This window comes from Gossypium hirsutum, chromosome A06, assembly GCF_007990345.1.
Source record: "Gossypium hirsutum isolate 1008001.06 chromosome A06, Gossypium_hirsutum_v2.1, whole genome shotgun sequence".
Classification (NCBI taxonomy): Eukaryota; Viridiplantae; Streptophyta; class Magnoliopsida; order Malvales; family Malvaceae; genus Gossypium; species Gossypium hirsutum.
This window is the reverse complement of record NC_053429.1, coordinates 38,386,435-38,407,950: the sequence shown is the minus strand read 5'-3', so window position 1 is coordinate 38,407,950 and position 21,516 is coordinate 38,386,435. Positions and strand designations below refer to the sequence as shown.

The window sequence follows — 21,516 nt, the reverse complement described above, 5'->3', positions numbered from 1 at the left end:
AAGTTTAATAGTTATTGCAACAATGGTTTTGTATAATTGCATTCAAAGACGTGCTTGGTCAAATGATGAGAATTTTTGGCAATTTGAGAATATATTTGACATGTTGTCTCTTCAGGCCATTTTGATCGAGGTGAATCGAGTTCTTCTAATAGTGAAGGTGACCTTAAAATCGTGACGTTAAGGGAAACCATTGTAACTGGTTTAATGAATTCGTCTTTATAAATACATTTTGTATCGTAACCGAATTTCTAATATTAATGAAACTTGTTATGTCTTATGTTATTATATTCTTTTTGTATTAAAAATCATCCGATCAGATATTTTAAAATTTAATCCAAGTATAATATTATTATTTGTGAAAATAATATTTATCATTGTTATAAAAAAATTACTAACTATAAAAATAATTTAAAAAATTATCATTTTATCTAATTAATAATTTAAATTGATTATATAATTCATTAAAATATTTATAATAAAATATTAGAAGATACATTTTAATATTTTATTAAATGAATTTATAAATTCACATATTTTTAATAATTTTATAAAAATAAAATAATTTAAAATTTTTTATTATATATAATTTTTAATAAAATATTCTTATAAATTATTTTTTATTCTCATCTTATTGCTATAACTAAGTTTAAATCCAAGCACAGACACAACCATTGTATCGTAACCGAATTTCTAATATTAATGAAACTTGTTATGTCTTATGTTATTATATTCTTTTTGTATTAAAAATCATCCGATCAGATATTTTAAAATTTAATCCAAGTATAATATTATTATTTGTGAAAATAATATTTATCATTGTTATAAAAAAATTACTAACTATAAAAATAATTTAAAAAATTATCATTTTATCTAATTAATAATTTAAATTGATTATATAATTCATTAAAATATTTATAATAAAATATTAGAAGATACATTTTAATATTTTATTAAATGAATTTATAAATTCACATATTTTTAATAATTTTATAAAAATAAAATAATTTAAATTTTTTTTATTATATATAATTTTTAATAAAATATTCTTATAAATTATTTTTTATTCTCATCTTATTGCTATAACTAAGTTTAAATCCAAGCACAGACACAACCATTGTTTCTAATCTCATTAACCAATCTCACCATATGTAAAAATATCGGCCATGTAGCCCATCTAATCTAAGCATAAGTTGTCACCAAACTCCCAGCAGCACAGTGCACGCAATACATTGTAGTTTCTTAACCATGAAAAAGAGAAAGTTCCCACGTGTCAACTCATCGAGTCCGATAGATCTACGAAACCTCTGTAATCCCCGGTGTGAGACTCGCAATTTCCCTTTCCCCAACGCCAAATTCTAAAAGCAGTAAGTGAGCGGACTCAGCGCCTCGCCCCCCCCCCCGAGTCTCCTCGTCTGACTCACCTCAGCGCCACGAATCATCGTAAGATCATCATCTACGATTTTCAACTCATCAAAACGTCAATTTTGATTTTCCTTTTCGCTTAAAATTTCAATCACGTTGACTTCGGGTTTCCAGCGATTTGGAACTTCTTTTTTTTTGTTTGGTTTCTAAAATGAAGTAAAAAACTTATAAATGAAGTAATCAAGCGATTAAGCTTGAAAATTTTCGATACATTTTTTTTATAATTTAAATTTTGGATTTTTTTTAATTACTACTGAGTACTAACAGTGTGGCAAAGGTACGAAACAATGACGTTTTCTCAGCAACCAAACGGAAAATAAATCATTTATGATGCTCAAAACTCTTTTAACTTTATAATTAAAATTAGTAATTTAATCTTTGACAAAGAAATTAGATTAATACAGGTGCAGGAAATTCAGTTTACTTGCTTTGGGTCGTAACAATTTTATATAATCAAGTATTTAATGATCATAATTGCTTTTTGTTTTGTTGCGATCGCCTTTGTGCTTTATAGATTAACGAGGTTCTTGTTTGGTGATTTCTTACTGATAATTTACATAGTATTACTGGATTATTGCATGGATTTTATGGTCCATTTATATGTTCGGATTCATCTGTAGTTTTATTTCTTGGAAATGCATTTTCATACTAGTTTCGGACTTTTAAGTTCAGTATCAATTCCACCTAGCTCGTTGGTCTGCATTGTGATGTATGCTCCGGAACTGTCTCTTTGGGTACCTTCACTCTTAGATGTATATTTATTAGATTCAAACCCAGATCGTCACACACAAAGGAAAGCATTCTACAGAATTTTGGTTGCCAATTGTCACGATTCCACTGAGTCGTAAGTCATTATTCCACTTGTCTCGTTGGTCCGCGATGCATAATCCAGAATTATCTTCTCTGGATATGCATAGGTCTTTCATGGTTTGTGTCTCCGCAGATTCTAACCCACGTCCTCACACGCAAAGGAATGCACTCTGCAGAACTCTGGTTTGTGTCCTCATGACACGATCATCAAGCTGGTTCAGGTCATGACAAAAGTTTTTCCTCTAAAGGAATTAGAATGTGGGGAGTCTCTTACTTTCTTCTTTTTTTGGTAGCAAGGATTTTTTCTAAATTTAAGTGCTCTGTATTTTTCTATTCTTTTGTTGCTGCTCTTATGGAAGGCCATTCTACTTCATTTGTGAAATTTTCTCGTTAATAAGGTCTTGCATTTTACCTATATGATTATAATACCCTATGGTGTGGCTAGTTTGTTATGATTTATTGGTTGCTGCACGAGTTAAGGTTACGTTTTCTTTTTCCAGTGAAAGGATGCTGTAGGCGCTATAGGGGTTAAACTATGCTAGAGGGGAAGCTTGTCACCTTGTCCTGTAAGTAGATAATCCATGGGCTTCTCAGTGCTTCAGAATCATTTGCTCGATTATTGTTTGATGGGAAAGCTGATGAAGGTGATTCTTTTTCATGGACAATATGAAGAACAGCAGTATAGTTTGAGTTGAAGGTATGATTACATGGTTTAGCTTTTTCTCCCTTGTTTGCATTCAGCCTGAGCACTTCCTTATTTGTTCTGTATGTTATGTACCTTGAAAAGAAACCATTGAGTATTCCACTGAACCATTGAGCACTTTCTTTGCTGGGATCTAAGTCTTTAGCATTCCTTGTAGTTCTACGCGTGACTGGATATTAGCATTTATTGATAAGGAAATGATATTCTTCAATGAGTCGAGCTCATTCAAATCGGTCCAGTCTCCAAGATTAAGTTGGATTTTCAGTTTTATTTCATGTTCAGTCCAAGAAGAACAGTTAGATATAGTTGATTTTCTTGGTTAGCTTTGTCTAATATTCTTATTATGTTTTCATCAGTATGTTTATTGTAATAGTGTTAAGCTTTGTGTTTTTGTGTACTTTATTATTTATTCTTTGTAGTTTGTGAGCACATACAATACCATTTCATTGCGTTTTAAGTTATTTTCTTACATGTTGCTGAATGAACTGGGATTTTATTGTGCTTTTGCTTTCTATGATGCTTAATACAGGATCGTCTGTGTTGAGCTTCTTAATTTTGTACATTTTCTTTCCAGATGGAAGAAGTTTGCCTCAATAGCGAGCCGGTATTTGATATGGTTGATGAGTATGAGGGTGAGGGAGACTGCAGTGCCGTGGAACATGATGATGAAACTGGTTCAAAACATTCAAAGAAAGAACCACCTCTGCCGACCATTGGTTTGGAGTTCGATTCTTTCGATGAAGCTTATGACTATTACAATATCTATGCTAAGGAACAGGGTTTTGGCATCAGAGTTAGCAATTCGTGGTTTAGAACCAAAAAGAAAGAGCGCTATAGAGCAAAACTTAGCTGCAGTAGTGCAGGTTTTAAGAAAAAGAGTGAAGCCAACAACCCGAGACCCGAAACAAGAACCGGTTGTCCTGCAATGGTAGTCATTAGGCTTGTGGACTCTAAAAGGTGGAGAATAGTTGAAGTCGAGCTTGAACACAATCACCAGGTGAGTCCACAGATCAAAAGGTTTTACAAGTCCCATAAGAAAATGATTCTTGCAGCCAGAAAGGCACGACCGCCAGCAGAACCTGTAACAGAAATACATACCATCAAGTTATATCGAACTGCTGCCATGGATGCTGTGTCTAATGGATTCTCAAATGTTTCTGAAAGAGAGGGTATTCATCAACCAGATCACTCTAAACATCTGGAACTTAAAGAGGGCGACGCATATGCTGTTTATAATTTCTTCTGTCGCATGAAGTTGACTAATCCGAATTTCTTTTACTTGATGGATTTTGATGACGACAGTTGGTTGAAGAATGTCTTCTGGGCAGATGCTAGGTCCAGGGCCGCTTATGGTTATTTTTCCGACACCGTTGCAATTGACACAACATGCTTGACAAGTAAATATGAACTACCCTTGATTTCTTTTGTCGGAGTGAACCATCACGGGCAATCAGTGTTATTGGGATGTGGCTTCCTTGGACACAAGTCAGTGGAGTACTTTGTCTGGATTTTTAGAGCATGGCTTAAATGCATGCTAGGGCACCAACCACAGGTTATTGTTACGGACCAGTGCAAACCCTTGCAAATTGCTGTTTCCGAGGTTTTCCCGAAGGCTCGTCATTGTTTTTGTTTGTGGTATATCATGCAGAGAGTTCCAGAGAAGTTGGGAGGATTGAGAGGATTTGAAGAAATCAAAAGGCAGTTGAATAAAGCTGTCTATAACTCCTTAAAGATAATCGAGTTCGAAACTTCCTGGACCGAAATGATCAAGAAGCACGGACTTGGCGATAACAAGTGGCTCCAAACTTTGTACGAAGAAAGGAAGCAATGGGTACCGGTTTACCTAAAGGATACATTTTTTTCCGGAATGATCCCAATTCGAGAAAACGAGAGTTTAAATGCATTTTTCGATGGTTATGTACATAAGCATACATCTTTCAAGGAATTTGTTGACAAGTATGATTTAGCTCTTTATAGGAAACACCTAAAAGAAGCCACAGCAGATGTGCAGTCAAAAAACTCAAGCTTTGAATTAAAAACAAGATGCAATTTCGAGGTCCAGCTCTCTAAAGCGTACACAAAAGAAATCTTCGATAAGTTCCAATCCGAAGTTGAGGGGATGTACTCTTGCTTCAACACAAGGCAGGTGACTGCAAACGGGCCAATAGTAACATACATTGTTAAAGAAAGAGTCGAAATTGAAGGAAATGAGAAGGAGGTTAGGAGTTACGAAGTTTTGTTTGAGACTAATCAGGTCGATATCCGATGCATATGCAGTTTATTCAACTACAAAGGTTATTTATGCAGGCATGCTTTGAACGTTCTTAATTATAATGGTGTTGAAGAAGTTCCCTCGCGCTACATACTGCGTCGTTGGTGTAAAGATTTCAAGTTTCAGCATGTCGATCGAGGCTCCACTGACATTGATGTGTATAGCCCGGTTTATCGGCAAAGTCACTTTCATAACTATGCAGTACCGATTGTAGAAGGGGGAGCACAATCTGAGGAACAGTATAAGATCGCACTGCATGAATTGCAGGAATTATTAAACAAATTTAATCTTGTAGATGACAGCTTAGTATAACAAAGTGTACCATCAAATGTTTTAAACTATTAATTAGCAAGAAATGCAAGTTTTTTGTTGTAATTATAAACTCTATGTATGTATATTGTAAGTCTCCAAATAATGCCTTGCACAGATTTTGGCTAAGCAGTTGGATTACTAATAGCCTACACAAACGAGTAGTATTTGGTTTGGTTCGGTTTGGTTCATTCGGTTGGATAATTAGTTAAATCTAATCTTTTAATTTAATTTTTTAAATTTGTTATAAAATAAAAATAAAAAATTTATATATAAATCAGTAATAATAACTTAAAAATTATGTTCTAAAGATTTTAAGAAACATTGATATCCAATGGAATTAGATTCGATTTAATATTTTATTCAGATTCAATTTGATTTTTTAAAAACTAAAATTTTGCAAGGTAATTGAACTTTTTCGAAAACTGATTAGAGTTAGAAAATATGAGGTAAACAATATTGAGTATTCGTGTTATGTTCAAATGTAACTATATATATTATATATATTTATTATATAAAAAATGCTACAAGAGCATATATATATATATGAAAATTTCAGTTTTGAGATAATTATTTAAGTTACAAAATACTTTCTGTTTTTTTTATATATATATTTAAATTGAGTTCTGTTTTTTAAATTAAATTTTAAATATGGTTTTCTTACCACTATTAATAATAATTAGAAATCCTATCACACACAATAGTAGATTTAAAATATCGATAAATGTTTAAAAATAAAATGCAACAAATAATGAAACATATAGTTTAAAACTAATTAATCATAATAGCACATGAAATATGCATTATATTAAAATAAAAAAATTAGATTCAATTGTGAGTAAAACCAAATTTAAACACAAAAATATATTAGATTAATAATATTAAATGTACTACAATTGTTTATCATGGTGTTATATTCAATTGTAAGTTATTATGGAGTAGACTTGTGACATCAAATCAATTAACAACATTATTAATACTAAAAATTCTATCACACTCGTATGTGTGTGGAAACCATATATTTAAAACACAAATTTTTGTTTAAAAGTAACATTCAATAAATAATTAAACATATGGTTTGAAACTAATTCTGATGGAGATAATAAATTGTATACTAAAATAAAAACGTATAAAATATATAAAAAATGAAGTTTTGGTTGAGTGGTAAATTCAATGTTTTAGTAATTCAATTGGTGCGATTTCAAATCCAATAATATGCATGTTTTAATTGGTTTTTGTTAAAATGAAGATACTAAAATACTCTTAAATATTATAACTTTTTTTTTTAATTATGAAAGGATATTTTTGTAATTTTTGACTATTGATGACCCGGTTGAGGGTAACACCTACTTAGTTATAGGCTTCATAAATAGTAGATATACAACTAATGGAGATAATAAATTATACATATTAAAATAAAAATATATAAAATATAATAAAATAAAACTTTGGTTGAATAGTAAATTCAAAATTTTATTAATGTAATTGACTTAGATTCAAATCTCATCAATCATTAAGAAATTTTTAATAATAATAAAATATTTTAAATTATAAATTAAATTTAAAATTAATTTTTTATATAAATCACAAAATAATATAAATTACATGCAAGAATTAAGTATAACAAGTTACGCTTACATATAATAGTTTTCTTGGAAAATTCCATTTAATGACACATAAGATAAAAAATTATATTTATCTAATTAACGTTGGATAAGAAAATTTCTATTTATAAATCCTTAATAGATATTAATTAATTTAATCTAGTAATTATCACAATCAAATTGGTTACATTTCTTCCATGGAAATGTTAGTGGAAATCAACGGTAAAGGGTGACTTAACCCACTAACATAAATTAATGGTGGGTAATTTACTCATTGGGACATGGTTTATTAACATAATAAGGACTTGCCCAACCTCCCTCCAAATTCTCTCTAGTTTAATCATCTTCCAATGTAGTCCCTTTACCATATTTAACAACTTATTTAATTAATTACTCAATGAATATCCTATTTGCCTTGTTAACTTGTCAATTTAAAATTTTCGAACAACTCAATTTAAGTAATTTGATTTTGAAATCAAATTTTCAGATAATAATGAAAAATCAAATTATTAAAATACTTCAATTCAATTCCCAAAGTCTTTCTAGATATCGTATTTAATTAATAAATAATTCATCTTAACCAACATATTCAAGATTTTAGTACTCGATAATCGTACGATATGAATTCCTAACATTAAAAATTTTAAGTTATTACATAATTGATGTATATATGTATATAATATATATATTAAGGTTAATATGTTTTTTTTTTCATTTTGGCAACTTTACAATCATTCTATCAACTAATTTACCCCACTCCATTGCAGAATGTTAATGTGGCAATCAACCCGTGATTGATACGTGACAAACATTTTTTAAAACAAAATTAACAACTTTTTTATAATTCTTTATAAAAAGTCTTGCCCAATGATTATTTGACACCTGGTAGGACCAAAACTTTTAATTTTAAAAAATATTTTTAAATCATTTATATTTTTTGGAAAAAACTCATTAATATTTAGAAATTTTTAAAATATAAAATCTTTTTTGTAATCCAAAATTCTTTTGAAAAATATTACAAAAAAAAAATCTCGTCTTTTCCACTGAACCCCTTTTCAACCCCCAATCCATATCGTTGCAAATCTCTTACCCGGTCTTTGCAAACCTATATTGTTATTATATCAAGAATGAGTGCTTTGTAACTGTATAAAGAAATGAAAGGCTTCTTTCACCATATCAAAAGAAACGAAAGTGGGTTGTACTAGGATTTTTTTTGCTACTTGTGTGCAAATATTAGAAAGTATGATTTAAGTAGTCAAAGGTATTTTCAACCCTTAGGTGAGTAAATAGGGGCAAATAAGTAAAAACTAGGTTATGATTTTGAGTGTTATTATTTAAGTAAATAGGATTAATAGGATATAATATTTGTTTTTGAAGGGTTTTTTTTTTTGAGTTTTAAGAATCATTAAAGGTTTGTTTTAATGATTTAAACATTCAGTTACATTACTCATCAATTTTCTTTTACATGTAACTTTTTTTTTGGGTACAAGAATAAATTAAATCATGTCTAAATAAATAGACTTAACATCTTCTATCATCATCCATTATTGATTGACAGATATCCTCTTCCAGTAGACCTCTCACAGAATGAGGTGGATCTTCAAGAATAACCAAACAATTAACTTTGTCTCCATCCACTTTAGCTAAATAGTTAGCAACTTTATTGCTATCCCTTTGAATGTATCAAAACTTAACTTGTCAATCCTTAGAGTACCAACCATGTATCAATCTAATTTCGTCAATACTAATTAATGCTGCTAGATCGTTCTTATTGAGATCAAAATACACCAACAGGGGGTGAATTGGTGTATTAAAACATTTTCGAGAAATGACAAAAATAAAACGACTCAAGTATTTATAGTAGTTTGGCCTCAATTGCCTACATCAACTACCTTAGCTTTCCTTAACTAAGGATTTCCCAAGTCCACTAGATTTGAACCTTTAAGGACAATGTTTAACCCTACAAATTCCTATCTTTTCAAAAGTAAGATAGAATCATTTCCCCTTAAGGTTTTCTACCCAAAACCTTAAGTAACACCTTATAAATGAGAGGAAATAATGATGGATAAGATGATATTTCTAAAAGGTAGATAATCAACAATTAAGCACTCTCACACAAAGTTACAACACTTGAAAGAATGATAGAAAACTTAACCCACAAGTATGTACAAGAAATATTTAGCAAAAGATTAAGAAAGATTGAAAATTGAGTTCTTGGAATTTAGGAACTTGTTTCTATATTTTTAATGAGGAGCCTTGACATTATATTTAAATCATCTAACAACCTTATGGACATTTGTAGTTGTTAGAAACAAAATAGAGTCATTGCAACCATAAAAACTAGCATGAAATATAGTCTGCAGCTTCGTTGTATCGGTAGAAAGGGACTTGTATAGGTAGAAGTCCTTCCAAAATATGACCGTTGGGCTCATTGTATTGGTAGAGGTCCTCTTGTACCGGTAGAACTCTAAGAGTTTCTACTGGTATCGGTAGAACCCAACAGATTATCGGTAGAAGTGCAGGGGAGGCTAAACTTTGGCTACTACCTGGGCTTGTCTCGATAGTAGTCCTTAAGGTATCGGTAGAACTCTATTTGTATCAATAGATTGGACCAGGGTATCAGTAGAGATTCTAGGCCAAAACTACCTTGCACACTAGAGTGCGTTCTATCGATAAAAGTCTGGGTTGTATCAATAAAACTCCTATTTCTACCAATAGAATTATGTAGTCTTTTCAAGGTCTTTCCATCTTGAGTTCTACCTATACTTGTCCACCTAAGTATCAGTAGAAGTCCTTCAAACTTGAAAAAATCGTTAAAATTTAAGTTAAGTTAAGGCTTTTTAAATGTTTATCTTGCCCAACACTTTGTAAACAAATTTAATGACTTATAAATAATTTTTTGCAAATTTAAGTAATGGATTTTTAATATACTTTTTGTTATATCAAAATACTTGAAAAACTAGAGCTAACAATCTCTCCCTTTTTGATATAACAAAAATATTTTGAAAAAATTTTCTAACTCCCCCTATCTTAAACATTATTTTCAAAATAAGCTCCCTTTTTGAAAAAATATTTTAGACATCATTTCATTTAAATTTCCAACTTAAAGAATTTGGCTTTAAGATTAAGTTGAAAGAAATTGTTTTAATTTTCAACTAAGGAGAATTTTGCTTTTGAGTTTAAGTTGAAAATTATATTATGCAAATTTTATATTTTTCTTCCTCTTTTTGTAATATAAAAAAGAATGCATGGTTGAAAAAATAAAGGAATAAGTGCACACAACCTAAACATATGGAGACATAAGAATAATAAAAAAAATAGAAACAAAAGAAAAATGAAGCATGTAAACAAGTAGATAGAATAACAAAAAAAAATGGCAGTATATTTGAAATAAAAGCATCCAAAGGCAATGAAAAAAGAAAACATCTCAAAGCAACCAAATATGCAACCAATATAAATATCCCAAATATCCAAAGAAAAACAACCAAACAACCCAAAACAGTGATATAATCCAACCAAAAAGCATATAAAAATCAACCAAGAAGTGAAGTCGTAATCGTCTGATGGCGGGGGAAACTGAGAGGCCAACTAATTGATGCGCTCGTCTAATTGATTGTAACGATCATTGAAATGGGTAGTCAATGCATTAAAACATGCATCGACTTGCAACGACAACCCATTGATCACCTCGAGTAAACGTGCTATGCACAGGGATGACAGAGCAAGGAGAGCTGGATAAGCCTCATACAGAGACGTAGGATCATCGGATGTTTGTGAAGCGACCGGTGGAATCATCGAAGCTTGAGCCACCGAGAATTGTCGATCGAACTTGTGAACCCAATTTCCCTTTATCATCAAGCTTCTAGTTGCAACTATGCACGATCGATATATCGATAAAGGAGTTTATGGCACAATCGAGGTCTATACTTACATTTATTCTAAGGGTACGAAAGATATGAGAGAGGAACATACCGTAACGTAAGGTTTTTTTGCTAGACAATGGTAGCCTAACAATCTCGAGATGGTTTAGAAAAATAGTGGAGGCTAAGTTAAGGGGATGGTTGGTTCTAAAGCAATGCCACATCCAATAATCGGTGTGGCGAAAACAGAAATGTTTATTAGTAGAGGCAACGATCCAAGTGAATATAAGATGGAGGATACGATCATGAAGGTCCATGTTGTTTCCTACATAAAGATTGGGCCTAGTTAAGGAAGTATCGTATGGGTCGTTATGATGTTCGTCACCCTCATTGGTGATAGAAAGAAAAGTAGAGAGAGATTCGACCGAGATAGTAATCTCTTGGCCTATGACAGAAGAAGTAATAGATTGAACTAGATGGGTGTTCGGGTCGTGTTTAAGTTTGGTATTGGAGTAAAAAGCCCAAACAAGGTTGTCATAGCAAGGACTCCTAATTTGGAGACAATCGAGCCAATCCCTATCGCGGAGTTGGTCGAGGTATTTGAATTGAAGGGTATTTGCTAAAGAGTTTAGATCAACGGGACTGGAGATTTGAACAGCACGTGTTGCAAAATAGGTGTTAAATTTTTTTGAGGGCATCACTATCCTCTAAACATTCAATTATCGAAGGATGATCTAAGGGAGCGGAAGATGACTCACCTCTAGCACGTATAGGTGCGGGACGCTTACAAGATGTACGAGAGGCATTTTATCTAAAGGATGGGTAGACTAAGGGTTAAAGGGTTGGTTTAAAAACTGTACCTGCAGAAGAAAACAGTAATACGAACAATTTATATCCCCAATAACAGTAGATGCAATTTTGAAAAAAATTTGATGCATATGATGAATTATGAAAAAAAAGGGCAAACTGAAAGTAATTTTTTTATTTGATACATATATAGATCTAAAATATGTACAGTAACGAAAATATGTATATATGTAAAAGTTATATATGTTCAATTTAAAACAATATATTTATAAAAAGTTATCTTCTAAAGCTAGTATGATTTTGAAATAAAAAATGAGATTTTAGGGTTTACCTTAAAAATATGGGAAATGTCGAGACTTTGGTGGAAATCTGAAAGTAATTTTTTTATTTGATACGTATATATATCTAAAATATGTACAGTAACAAAAATATGTATATATGTAAAAGTTATATATGTTCAATTTAAAACAATATATTTATAAAAAGTTGTATTCTAAAGCTAGTATGATTTTGAAATAAAAAATGAAATTTTAGGGTTTACCTTAAAAATATGGGAAATGTGGAGACTTTGGTGGAAATCTTGTTGAAAATAAAGTGGAAGCACGTGGGAGACAAGATTAAGTAAAAAAAAAAGAGGAAAAACGGTAGAATGTGGGGTGTTGGAGAGGTGGGGACTAAAAATTAGGGGTGGGGCTTTAGGAAGAAGATAATATTGTAAAAAAAATGTTACTGGGTATATATATTCCTGCATTTATCGAAACTTTCCCACTTCTGCCGATAGAAGTCGACAAGACTTCTACTAATATCTCATGAACACAAACCCAAAACTACCACTTAAGCACAATTCTACTGATACATCCCTATGTACTACTGAAACAACTAATCAGAAAATGAAAAAAAAACATGGAAAAAGGTACAAAAAAAATAGATAACACATGTAAAATCATATAATACTATGTTCAAACAGATATCTACAAGAAATTCAAGTAAAAACATGCTTGAAAGTAATCAAAAGGTGGAAAATACATTTACTAACATACTCAAATTTTGATCTATGATTTAAAATACTATCTAACTTAATTATATCACATATTAACAACATTTCAAACATGTGAGAATAAAGAGAAATAAGTAATTTACAAGTTTACAAGTACAATCAAGTAATGTACGCAAAGCATGCATAAAACAACACGAGTGTCCAAGAATGTCAAAAAGATTATACAAGAAGATTACGAAGGCATGTTCATTAGTCCTAAATCTCCCCTAATTGTCCAAAATCTCTCCTTATCTAAAGGCTTTGTAAAAATATCGGCTAGTTGATGCAAAGTATTTACAAACTCTAAAACTATGTCTCCTTTTTGAACATGATCACTAATGAAGTGGTGTCTTATCTCTATGTGCTTTGTTCTAGAGTGTTGGATGAGATTTTTGGTTAAGCAAATAGTACTAATGTTATTACACCTTATAGGAATGTGATCCATATCAATTCCATAGTCAACTAATTGTTGCTTCATCCAAGAATTTGAGTACAATAGCTACCTACGGCAACATATTCCGCTTCAGTTATGGACAAATCTACACTATTTTGTTTCTTAGAGAACCAAGAAATAAGTATGTTTCCTAAGAATTGACATGTTCTGAAATGTAACACCCCTTACCCGCGTTTGACGCCGATACCAAGTACGAGGCATTACCGTTCACAAATCACATACACATGTACTAAGTCAGATCATACGAGCCCGTTAAAATTTAAAACTTTTTCAAACTTGGTCTAAACTTCTTTAATACGGCCTACGAGCCCTAAACATCCATTGGAAAACCATTCGGGACCAACTCGGGTCCTTAAACCAACTTTAGAAAATGACCTTTGAAATAGGGCACACGCCCGTGTAAGAGGGCAACATGCTCGTATGGAACTTGAACATGGTAGTGTTGTTGGCCTGTGTGGCACACACGGCCTAAGCACCTAAGGACACGCTCGTGTCCCTTACCCGTGTAAATTTATTTTTCAATTCAAACCTATAGGGGTTTCCACACGGCCTGGCACACACCCGTGTCCATGTCCCGTGTCCTTCACACGGCCTCGACATGCTCGTGTCTCAGCCCGTGTTCGAAAACCTTGACATTTTGATTCTAACGTTAGCAATCCTTAAAGGTCACACGGCCAAGGCACACGCTCGTGTGCTAGGCTGTACCCTTCACACGACTGAGACACACGGCCGTGTCTCTGCCAGTTTGTTTACTACCATGCATACTAACTTGTCAATTTAACGTGCAGGGGATACACGGCCAGATAACATGCCCATGGGGCTGACTGTGTGTCATAGACGGCCTAGACACATACCCGTATGTCTACCCATGTGGATAAAATAAGGCTATTTACCAAGCTTTTTTACCACCCTTACTTGCACTAACCTACATATCATCTAACATGACAAATCTACACAAGACATTATCTCATTCGTGCAATATACTCATCCATGAAAATATCATCATTTGCATATATCAATAATGAACACTAGCCATTATCCAAGGCTTTATACAAAATGAAGGGATTCATCCCAAGCTAACACATTTGGCCAAATTAACATTGACACAAAACTCAAAAGTCTAAGCCCTATACATGCCATATCCAAAATAATAAATCCAACTATACCAAGTGCTTCAGTTGATAGTGTGATCGATGCCTCCGACGTCCAATGATCCTCGAGCTAATTAGGTGGCACTATAAGAAAATGGAAAGGAGAGGGAGTAAGCATAAAGCTTAGTAAGTTGCATGCAAATAAATATAACAACAACTTTACCATTCATCATCATGCTCATAATACAAAAGTAGGCATAAGCACAACTTACTCATCACTGTCCAATACAATTCACATAGCATATATTGAGCTCACATCTCATACATTTCAAATATGTACCTGTACCACTCACAACATGGTTATGCTTTTCTCATTTAACTTAAATTGTAACTCTCACCATTAAACCATTTGGATTGCTATCGGATATTCACTAAGCCTCAAACATAGGGTATAATACCGTTGCCATGTCCCAGACATGGTCTTATATTGGTTCATCCATCAAGTCGATGCCATGTCCCAAACATGGTCTTACACTGACTATCGAAATCGAGGCCGACGCCATGTCCCAGACATGGTCTTATACTAGCTTTCACATATCCGTGCCGATGCCATGTCCTAGACATGGTCTTACACTGGAACCTCTATACGTGCCAATGCCACGTCCCAGACATGGTCTTACACTGACACATCTCGTAGCCGATGCATGTCCCAGATATGTCTTACACTGGCTTACATCTCGAGGCCGATGCATGTCCCACCAATGCCATGTCCCAGACATGGTCTTACATTGACTCTCATAATGTGGCCGATGCATGTCCCAGACATGTCTTACACTAGCATACAAATAACCCGAATGTCATGGCATGAATATCCGATTTATTTCCTAAGGTTCAAATGGGAGTTCTACTATCTCAATATTCATCATACATAATTATTTCCACAAACAAGCAATTTATGCTATATCAATTCAAACACATATAATAACAATGTAGTTGTATTATTTACATACAACTTACCTCGGTATACAAAATGTAGGTGACTAGTTCGGCTTAGTCCACTAGCTTTGTTTTTCCCCGGTCTAAGCCCAGATTTTGTAATTCTTGATCTAAAATGATAGAAATTCATTCATTTCATTAGCATATTAATCTAGACACTAGAAAATTCATAATTGGACAAAATGACCATTTCGCCCCTAAACTTCCACAAAATGACCATTTTACGCCTAGGTCCGAAAATCGATTTTTATCACATTTTCTCACTAACCAAGCCTAGCCGACTACTTTTTATACTAGAAGCAACCCACAATTCTCATTATTACATACATGGAACATCTATTTCACAACTTATGCAAAATGATCCCTGGATAGGGTTTTCATGAAAGCTACTTCACAAAAGTTGTTTATTTAAAACCATGATTCATTTTCTTGCATAAAATTTCAGAAATCAACATGTTTACTATCATGGAAAAACCCTAAACTTTTAACCATTTTTCAAAATAGTTCCATCATTTGAAAGCTCATGCTATAAGGGGTCCCAAAAATACAAAAATCATCAAGAAAAACTATCAAAATCACTTACTTGTGAAGGTAAAGAGTGGCTGCAATTTTTCAAGCTTCCAACCCCTATTTTTGCTGGTATTTTCAGTGGTGAAGAGGGTGAGAAAAAGATGATATCTTTTTCCTCTTTATTTTATTTCATTTTGGTCAAATTAATTCACCAAAATTTTCATGCGCCCATATAATCATGCTATAACACATAAAATAATATTAAAAATAATAAAATAGTTTCTCTAACTTCGAACTTGTGGTCTCAAAACCACTGTTTTGACTAAGCCCAAAATCAGGCTGTTACAATTCTCCTCCCTTAAGGATTTTTCATCCCTGAAAATCTTACCAGTGAATAGATTCGGGTATTGATCTCTTATGGTCTTCTCGAATTCCCATGTGGCTTCTTCGACCCCATGTCTATGCCATAATAATTTAACAAGTGTTATGCTTTTATTCTTCAATTACTTAATCTCCCGAGCCAAAATCCTAACCGGCTCTTCGCCATAAGTCATATCTGGCTGAATCTCAACCTTAGTCGACAAAATCACATGCGAAGGATCTGATCTATATCGACGTAACATGGACACATGAAATACGTCGTGAATCTTTTCTAACTCTGAGGGCAAAGCCAATCGGTATGCTCTGGTCTAATTCTCTCAGTCACCTCATAAGGTCCAATAAATCGTGGACTTAATTTGCCTTTCCTTCCGAATCGGAGAACCTTCTTCTACGGGGATACTTTCAAAAACACTTTATCCCCGACTTGAAACTTGATCTCTTTCTGTTTCAAATCTGCGTAGGGTTTCTGTCTATTCGAAGCGGCCTTCAAACAGTCATGAATCAATTTAACTTTCTCTTCGGTCTCTCTAACTAAATCGACCTCGTGAATCTGATTCTCTCTCAGCTCAGTCCAATATAAAGGCGTTTGGCACATACGCCCATACAATGCCTCATAAGGCGCCATTTTCAGACTTGATTGATAACTGTTGTTATAGGCGAATTCGACCAGCGGTAAATACCTTTCCTAACTGCCTTGAAACTCGAGAACACAACACCGTAACATGTCTTCCAATATCTGAATTACTCTTTCTGACTAACCGTCGGTTTGCTGGTGGAAAGTTATGCTAAAATTCAACTTTGTCCCCAAAGCTTCTTGCAACTTCTTCCAAAACCTCGAGGTAAACATTGGGTCCTTATCCAAAATAATTGACAGGGGCATTCTATGAAGTCTCACGAACTCAGAAACATATATATCGACCAATTTCTCAAGGGAATAGTCAGTACGCACTGGTATAAAATGTGTCGACTTTGTAAGCCTATCGACAACAACCCAAACGGTATCCTTTTTCTTTGGCGTTAAAGGTAACCCCGATACAAAATCCATGGTTACCCAGTCCCATTTCCACTCAGGAACCATTACGGGTTGAAGCAAACCCAAAGGTACTTGGTGTTCAGCTTTCACTTGTTGACAAATTAAACACTTAGAAACGAACTGTGAAATGTCTCTTTTCATCCCTGACCACCAATACATTTTCTTCAAGTCATTGTACATTTTCACACTACTCGAGTGAATAGACAAACAGCCACTATGTGCCTTTCGTAAAACCTTCTAAATGAGCTCATTATCCTTGGGTACACAAATTTTGTCTCGGTACATCATACAACCGTCGGTACCAATACTAAACTCTAATTCATTTCCCGTCTCACACTGAGTCATTTTAGCTTACAAGTCCCTATCACCTTTCTGAGCCTCACAAATCTCTTGAAGGAATGCAGGTTTAGCTATCATCTCAGCTAGAATCGAGCCATCATCAATCACGGTCAATTGAGTATTCATAGCCCTCAAGGCGAACAATGATTTCCTACTCAATGCATCGACTACTACATTAGCCTTTTCGGGGTGGTAGTCAATCACCAACTCGTAATCCTTTATCAACTCTAGCCACCTTCGTTGCCGTAAATTCAATTCTTTCTGAGTCATCAAATACTTGAGGCTTTATGGTCGGTGAACACTCGGCATCTCTCACCATACAAATGGTGTCTCCAAATCTTTAACGTGAACACAATGGCAGCCAACTCTAAATCGTGCGTCAGGTAGTTTTTCTCTTATGGTTTTAGCTGTCTCGAGGTGTAGGCTATCACCTTGCTTTTTTGTATGAGCACGCATCCTAACCTATTCAAGGATGCATTACTATAAACCACAAACTCTTTTCCCGATTTCAGTTGCATTAGAACTGGGGCTTCGATCAACAAGATCTTTAGTTTCTTAAAACTCTGTTGGCACTTTTCTGTCAATTCAAACTTGACTCCTTTTGTAACAACCTTGTCATCAGAGTAGCTATCATGAAGAATCCATTCATAAATCTTCTGTAGTACCCAGCTAAACCCAGAAAGCTTCGAACCTCTGTCACATTCCTCGGCAGTTTCCACTCAACGATAGTCGAGATCTTACTCGGGTCAACTCTATTCCGATCACCTAACACAATGTGCCTGAGGAATCTGACCTCTTTAAGCCAAAATTCACTCTTACTGAACTTGACGTATAATTGCTTATCTTTCAAAGTTTGTAAAACCGTTCTCAAATGCTCCGCATGCTCACTCTCATCACGTGAGTAAATCAATATGTCATCGATAAAGATGACTACGAACTTATCTAAGTACAGTCAGAAAATACGATTCATTAAGTCCATAAAAATCGTCGGGGCATTAGTTAAGCCAAAGGGCATGACGAGGAACTCATAGTGGCCATACCTCGCCCAAAAAGTAGTTTTCGGTACATCTTGCTTCTTAACCCTTAACTGGTAGTAGCCTGACCTTAAGTCTATCTTAGAAGACACAGTAGCTCCCTTCAACTAATCAAACAGATCATCTATTCTTGGCAAAAGATACTTGTTCTTCACAGTCACCTTGTTGAGCTGTCTGTAATCTATACATAACCTCATCAACCCATCTTTCTTCTCCACAAAAAGTACCGAGCACCCCACGGGGAAAAACTCGATCTTGAAAAACCCTTATCAGTTAGTTCTTACAACTGTACTTTCAACTCTTTTAATTTCATCGGAGCCAACCTATACGGAGCGATCGAGATAGGTGCCATACCAGGGACCAACTCGTTACCAAACTCAACTTCTTTGGTTGGAGGCAACCCGGGCAACTCATCCGGAAATACATCTGGGTACTCGCATACCACATGCACTGTCTCAATTTTCACTTCAGACTCTTTGGTGCTCAACACAAATGCTAGGTAGGACTCATACCCTTTTCTCAAATATTTCTTGGCAGTCAAAGACAAGATCAGTACTGATGAGTTATCCGGTTCACCTGATTTAACCCGAATGATATCCCCATCCTCACATTTTATTTCAATGAACTTGCTACCATAATTCACTATCACGTAATGAGCAATCAACCAATCTATGCTAAGAATTAAATCAAATTCATCAAACGGTAGTAGTAGAGTCTATTCAGAAAACAATGACCTCTAATCATCAAAGGACAATCTCTACACATTTTATCAACTATCACATGCCTGTCTAACGGGTTTGACACTTTTATCACAAATTCGGTAGACTCAACAAACATATTCACACTGGGTACTAATTTCATGCATACATAAGAATGGGTAGACCCCGGATCAATTAAAGCAACAACAGAAATATCATGAAGAGAAAAAGTACCTGTAATCACATCTAGTGAAGATGCCTCTTCAAGAGTGCTAATGGCATAAGTCCTTGCAGGTGCTTGGCCCTCGGACCTCACAACAGCATCTCTAGGAGCACCTCTGCTGCTAGCCATATTGCCCAGGTTCTTTTATGGTCTACCCCTCGAAGAAGCATTACTCGCTCTCTCATCCTGCTTTTTCTCTTTCTCAGCTAAATTGGGGCAGTTTCGGATGAAGTGGTCTAAAGATCTACATTTGACGCAACCTTTTTCATTCCCTCGGCACTCGCCGAAATGACGCCTACCATACTGTGAATACTCCTGCCTACTTGACCAAGCACTACCAACACTTGTAATGGAAATGGTTTGGGCCTTAGACGCTGTGTGCTGCTTATTCTTCTTTCTACCTGAGAACTCCATTGAAGCATTCGATCAGGTAGTGAATTCCTTCGATCTTTTAGATGAGGAATGATACGATTTCCCCATCTGTCTTTTCCTTGAGTCTTAGGACTCGATGTCAGCTTTTCTCTTCTCTTTGGCCAATTCCTCGACCTTACATGCTCTCTCTACGAGCACCACAAATTCCCTCAATTCTAAGATGCCAACTAATAATCGGATGTCTTTATTCAATCCGTCCTCAAATCTTTTGCACATTATGACTTCGATAGATATGCATTCCCTAGCATATTTGCTGAGCCTCACGAACTCATGCTCATACTCTGTTACTGTCATTTAGCCTTGCTTTAGTTTGAGAATTTTTTTTTCTTTTGGTCGATGAACCTCTGACTAATGTACTTATTTCGGAATTCTTCCTGAAAGAATCCCCAAGTTACTTGCTCTCTCAGTACGACTGACACGAGAGTGTTCCACCATTGATAAGCTGAATCTCACAAGAGTGACACTACGTACTTCATGCATTCTTCGAGTGTGCATGATAGCTCATCAAATAATCTAATGGTAATTTCTAGCCAAAACTCTGCTCTCTCTAGGTCATCATCAGTATTCACCTGAAATTTCTCGGCCTCTTGTTTACGGATGTTGTCCACTAGAGGTTTCTCTCTCCTAGCTATCTCTGCTCCTTGAGGAGCTATATGAAAGGATTGAGGAATTTGGGGAGGTGTGGGAGGTGAAGTATTCGGATTCACATGAATTAACTCTGAATACCACACGTCCATCATGTGGAGGTAAGCTTCTTTAGCTCCTCTGCCCTAACTCATTGTCACGGGCCCACTATCTACTGGCGCGGTCCCTTCAACGGGAGCTGACACATTACTCTCCATATCATACGCCTTAGCTACGTCAGGATCCATTTACTATATAAATAAAAACACAATTTATCTCATCAGGAGCCATCATACTATCAATATACAATTATGGCATGTATAGCTAGACTCGTACTCACGTTAGGTTAGTCCTAGAACCGACTAAACCATAGCTCTGATACCACTAAATGTAACACCCCTATTTTTGCTAGTATATTCGGTGGTGAAGAGGGTAAGAAAAAGATGATATCTTTTCCTCTTTATTTTATTTCATTTTGGTCAAATAAATTACCAAATTTCTACCTAACTTTGACTTTCTCTATCTTTTGTCTCCTATGGCTGGCCATCACTTATCCAAGGGTCTATTTGCCCTTTAAAGACCCCCAATTTTGGTTCTCTAGCTATTTAACACCTTTAGCTTTCAAAATAGGACTTTTGCACTTTATGCGATTTAGTCTTTTTTCACAATTGGGCTCATAATCGCTAAAATTAGTTCACCAAAATTTTCATGCACCTATATAATCATGCTGTAACATATAAAATAATATTAAAAATAATAAAATAGTTTCTCTAACTTTGGATTTGTGTTCTCGAAACTACTGTTCTGACTAAGTCCCAAATCAGGCAGTTACACGGAACTTTCAGAATATTATACAAATAATTTATGTAAATTACTAT

The 21,516-nt window shown here is 34.4% G+C and overlaps 1 protein-coding gene across 2 annotated transcripts; it reads left to right on the top strand.

The window, feature by feature from the left end:
* The first annotated feature begins 1,181 nt into the window (after positions 1 to 1,181).
* On the top strand, positions 1,182 to 5,707 carry LOC107962920 (protein FAR1-RELATED SEQUENCE 6). Of its 2 annotated transcripts, none has more exons than XM_041115662.1 (3): positions 1,182 to 1,440; positions 2,733 to 2,929; positions 3,510 to 5,707. In XM_041115662.1, exon 3 carries the CDS (start codon positions 3,510 to 3,512, stop codon positions 5,517 to 5,519), a length of 2,010 nt encoding a protein of 669 aa, XP_040971596.1. In that variant the 5' UTR covers positions 1,182 to 1,440; positions 2,733 to 2,929; the 3' UTR covers positions 5,520 to 5,707. The 2 variants fall into 2 exon arrangements, with proteins under 2 accessions (XP_040971596.1, XP_040971597.1); XM_041115663.1 differs by having other exon boundaries at positions 3,465 to 5,707.
* Positions 5,708 to 21,516: the final 15,809 nt, after the last annotated feature.

What these genes read in the sequence shown, in the direction of transcription:
- LOC107962920 (XM_041115662.1), top strand. Translation starts at nt 3,510, where the DNA reads ATGGAAGAAGTTTGCCTCAATAGCGAGCCGGTATTTGATATGGTTGAT.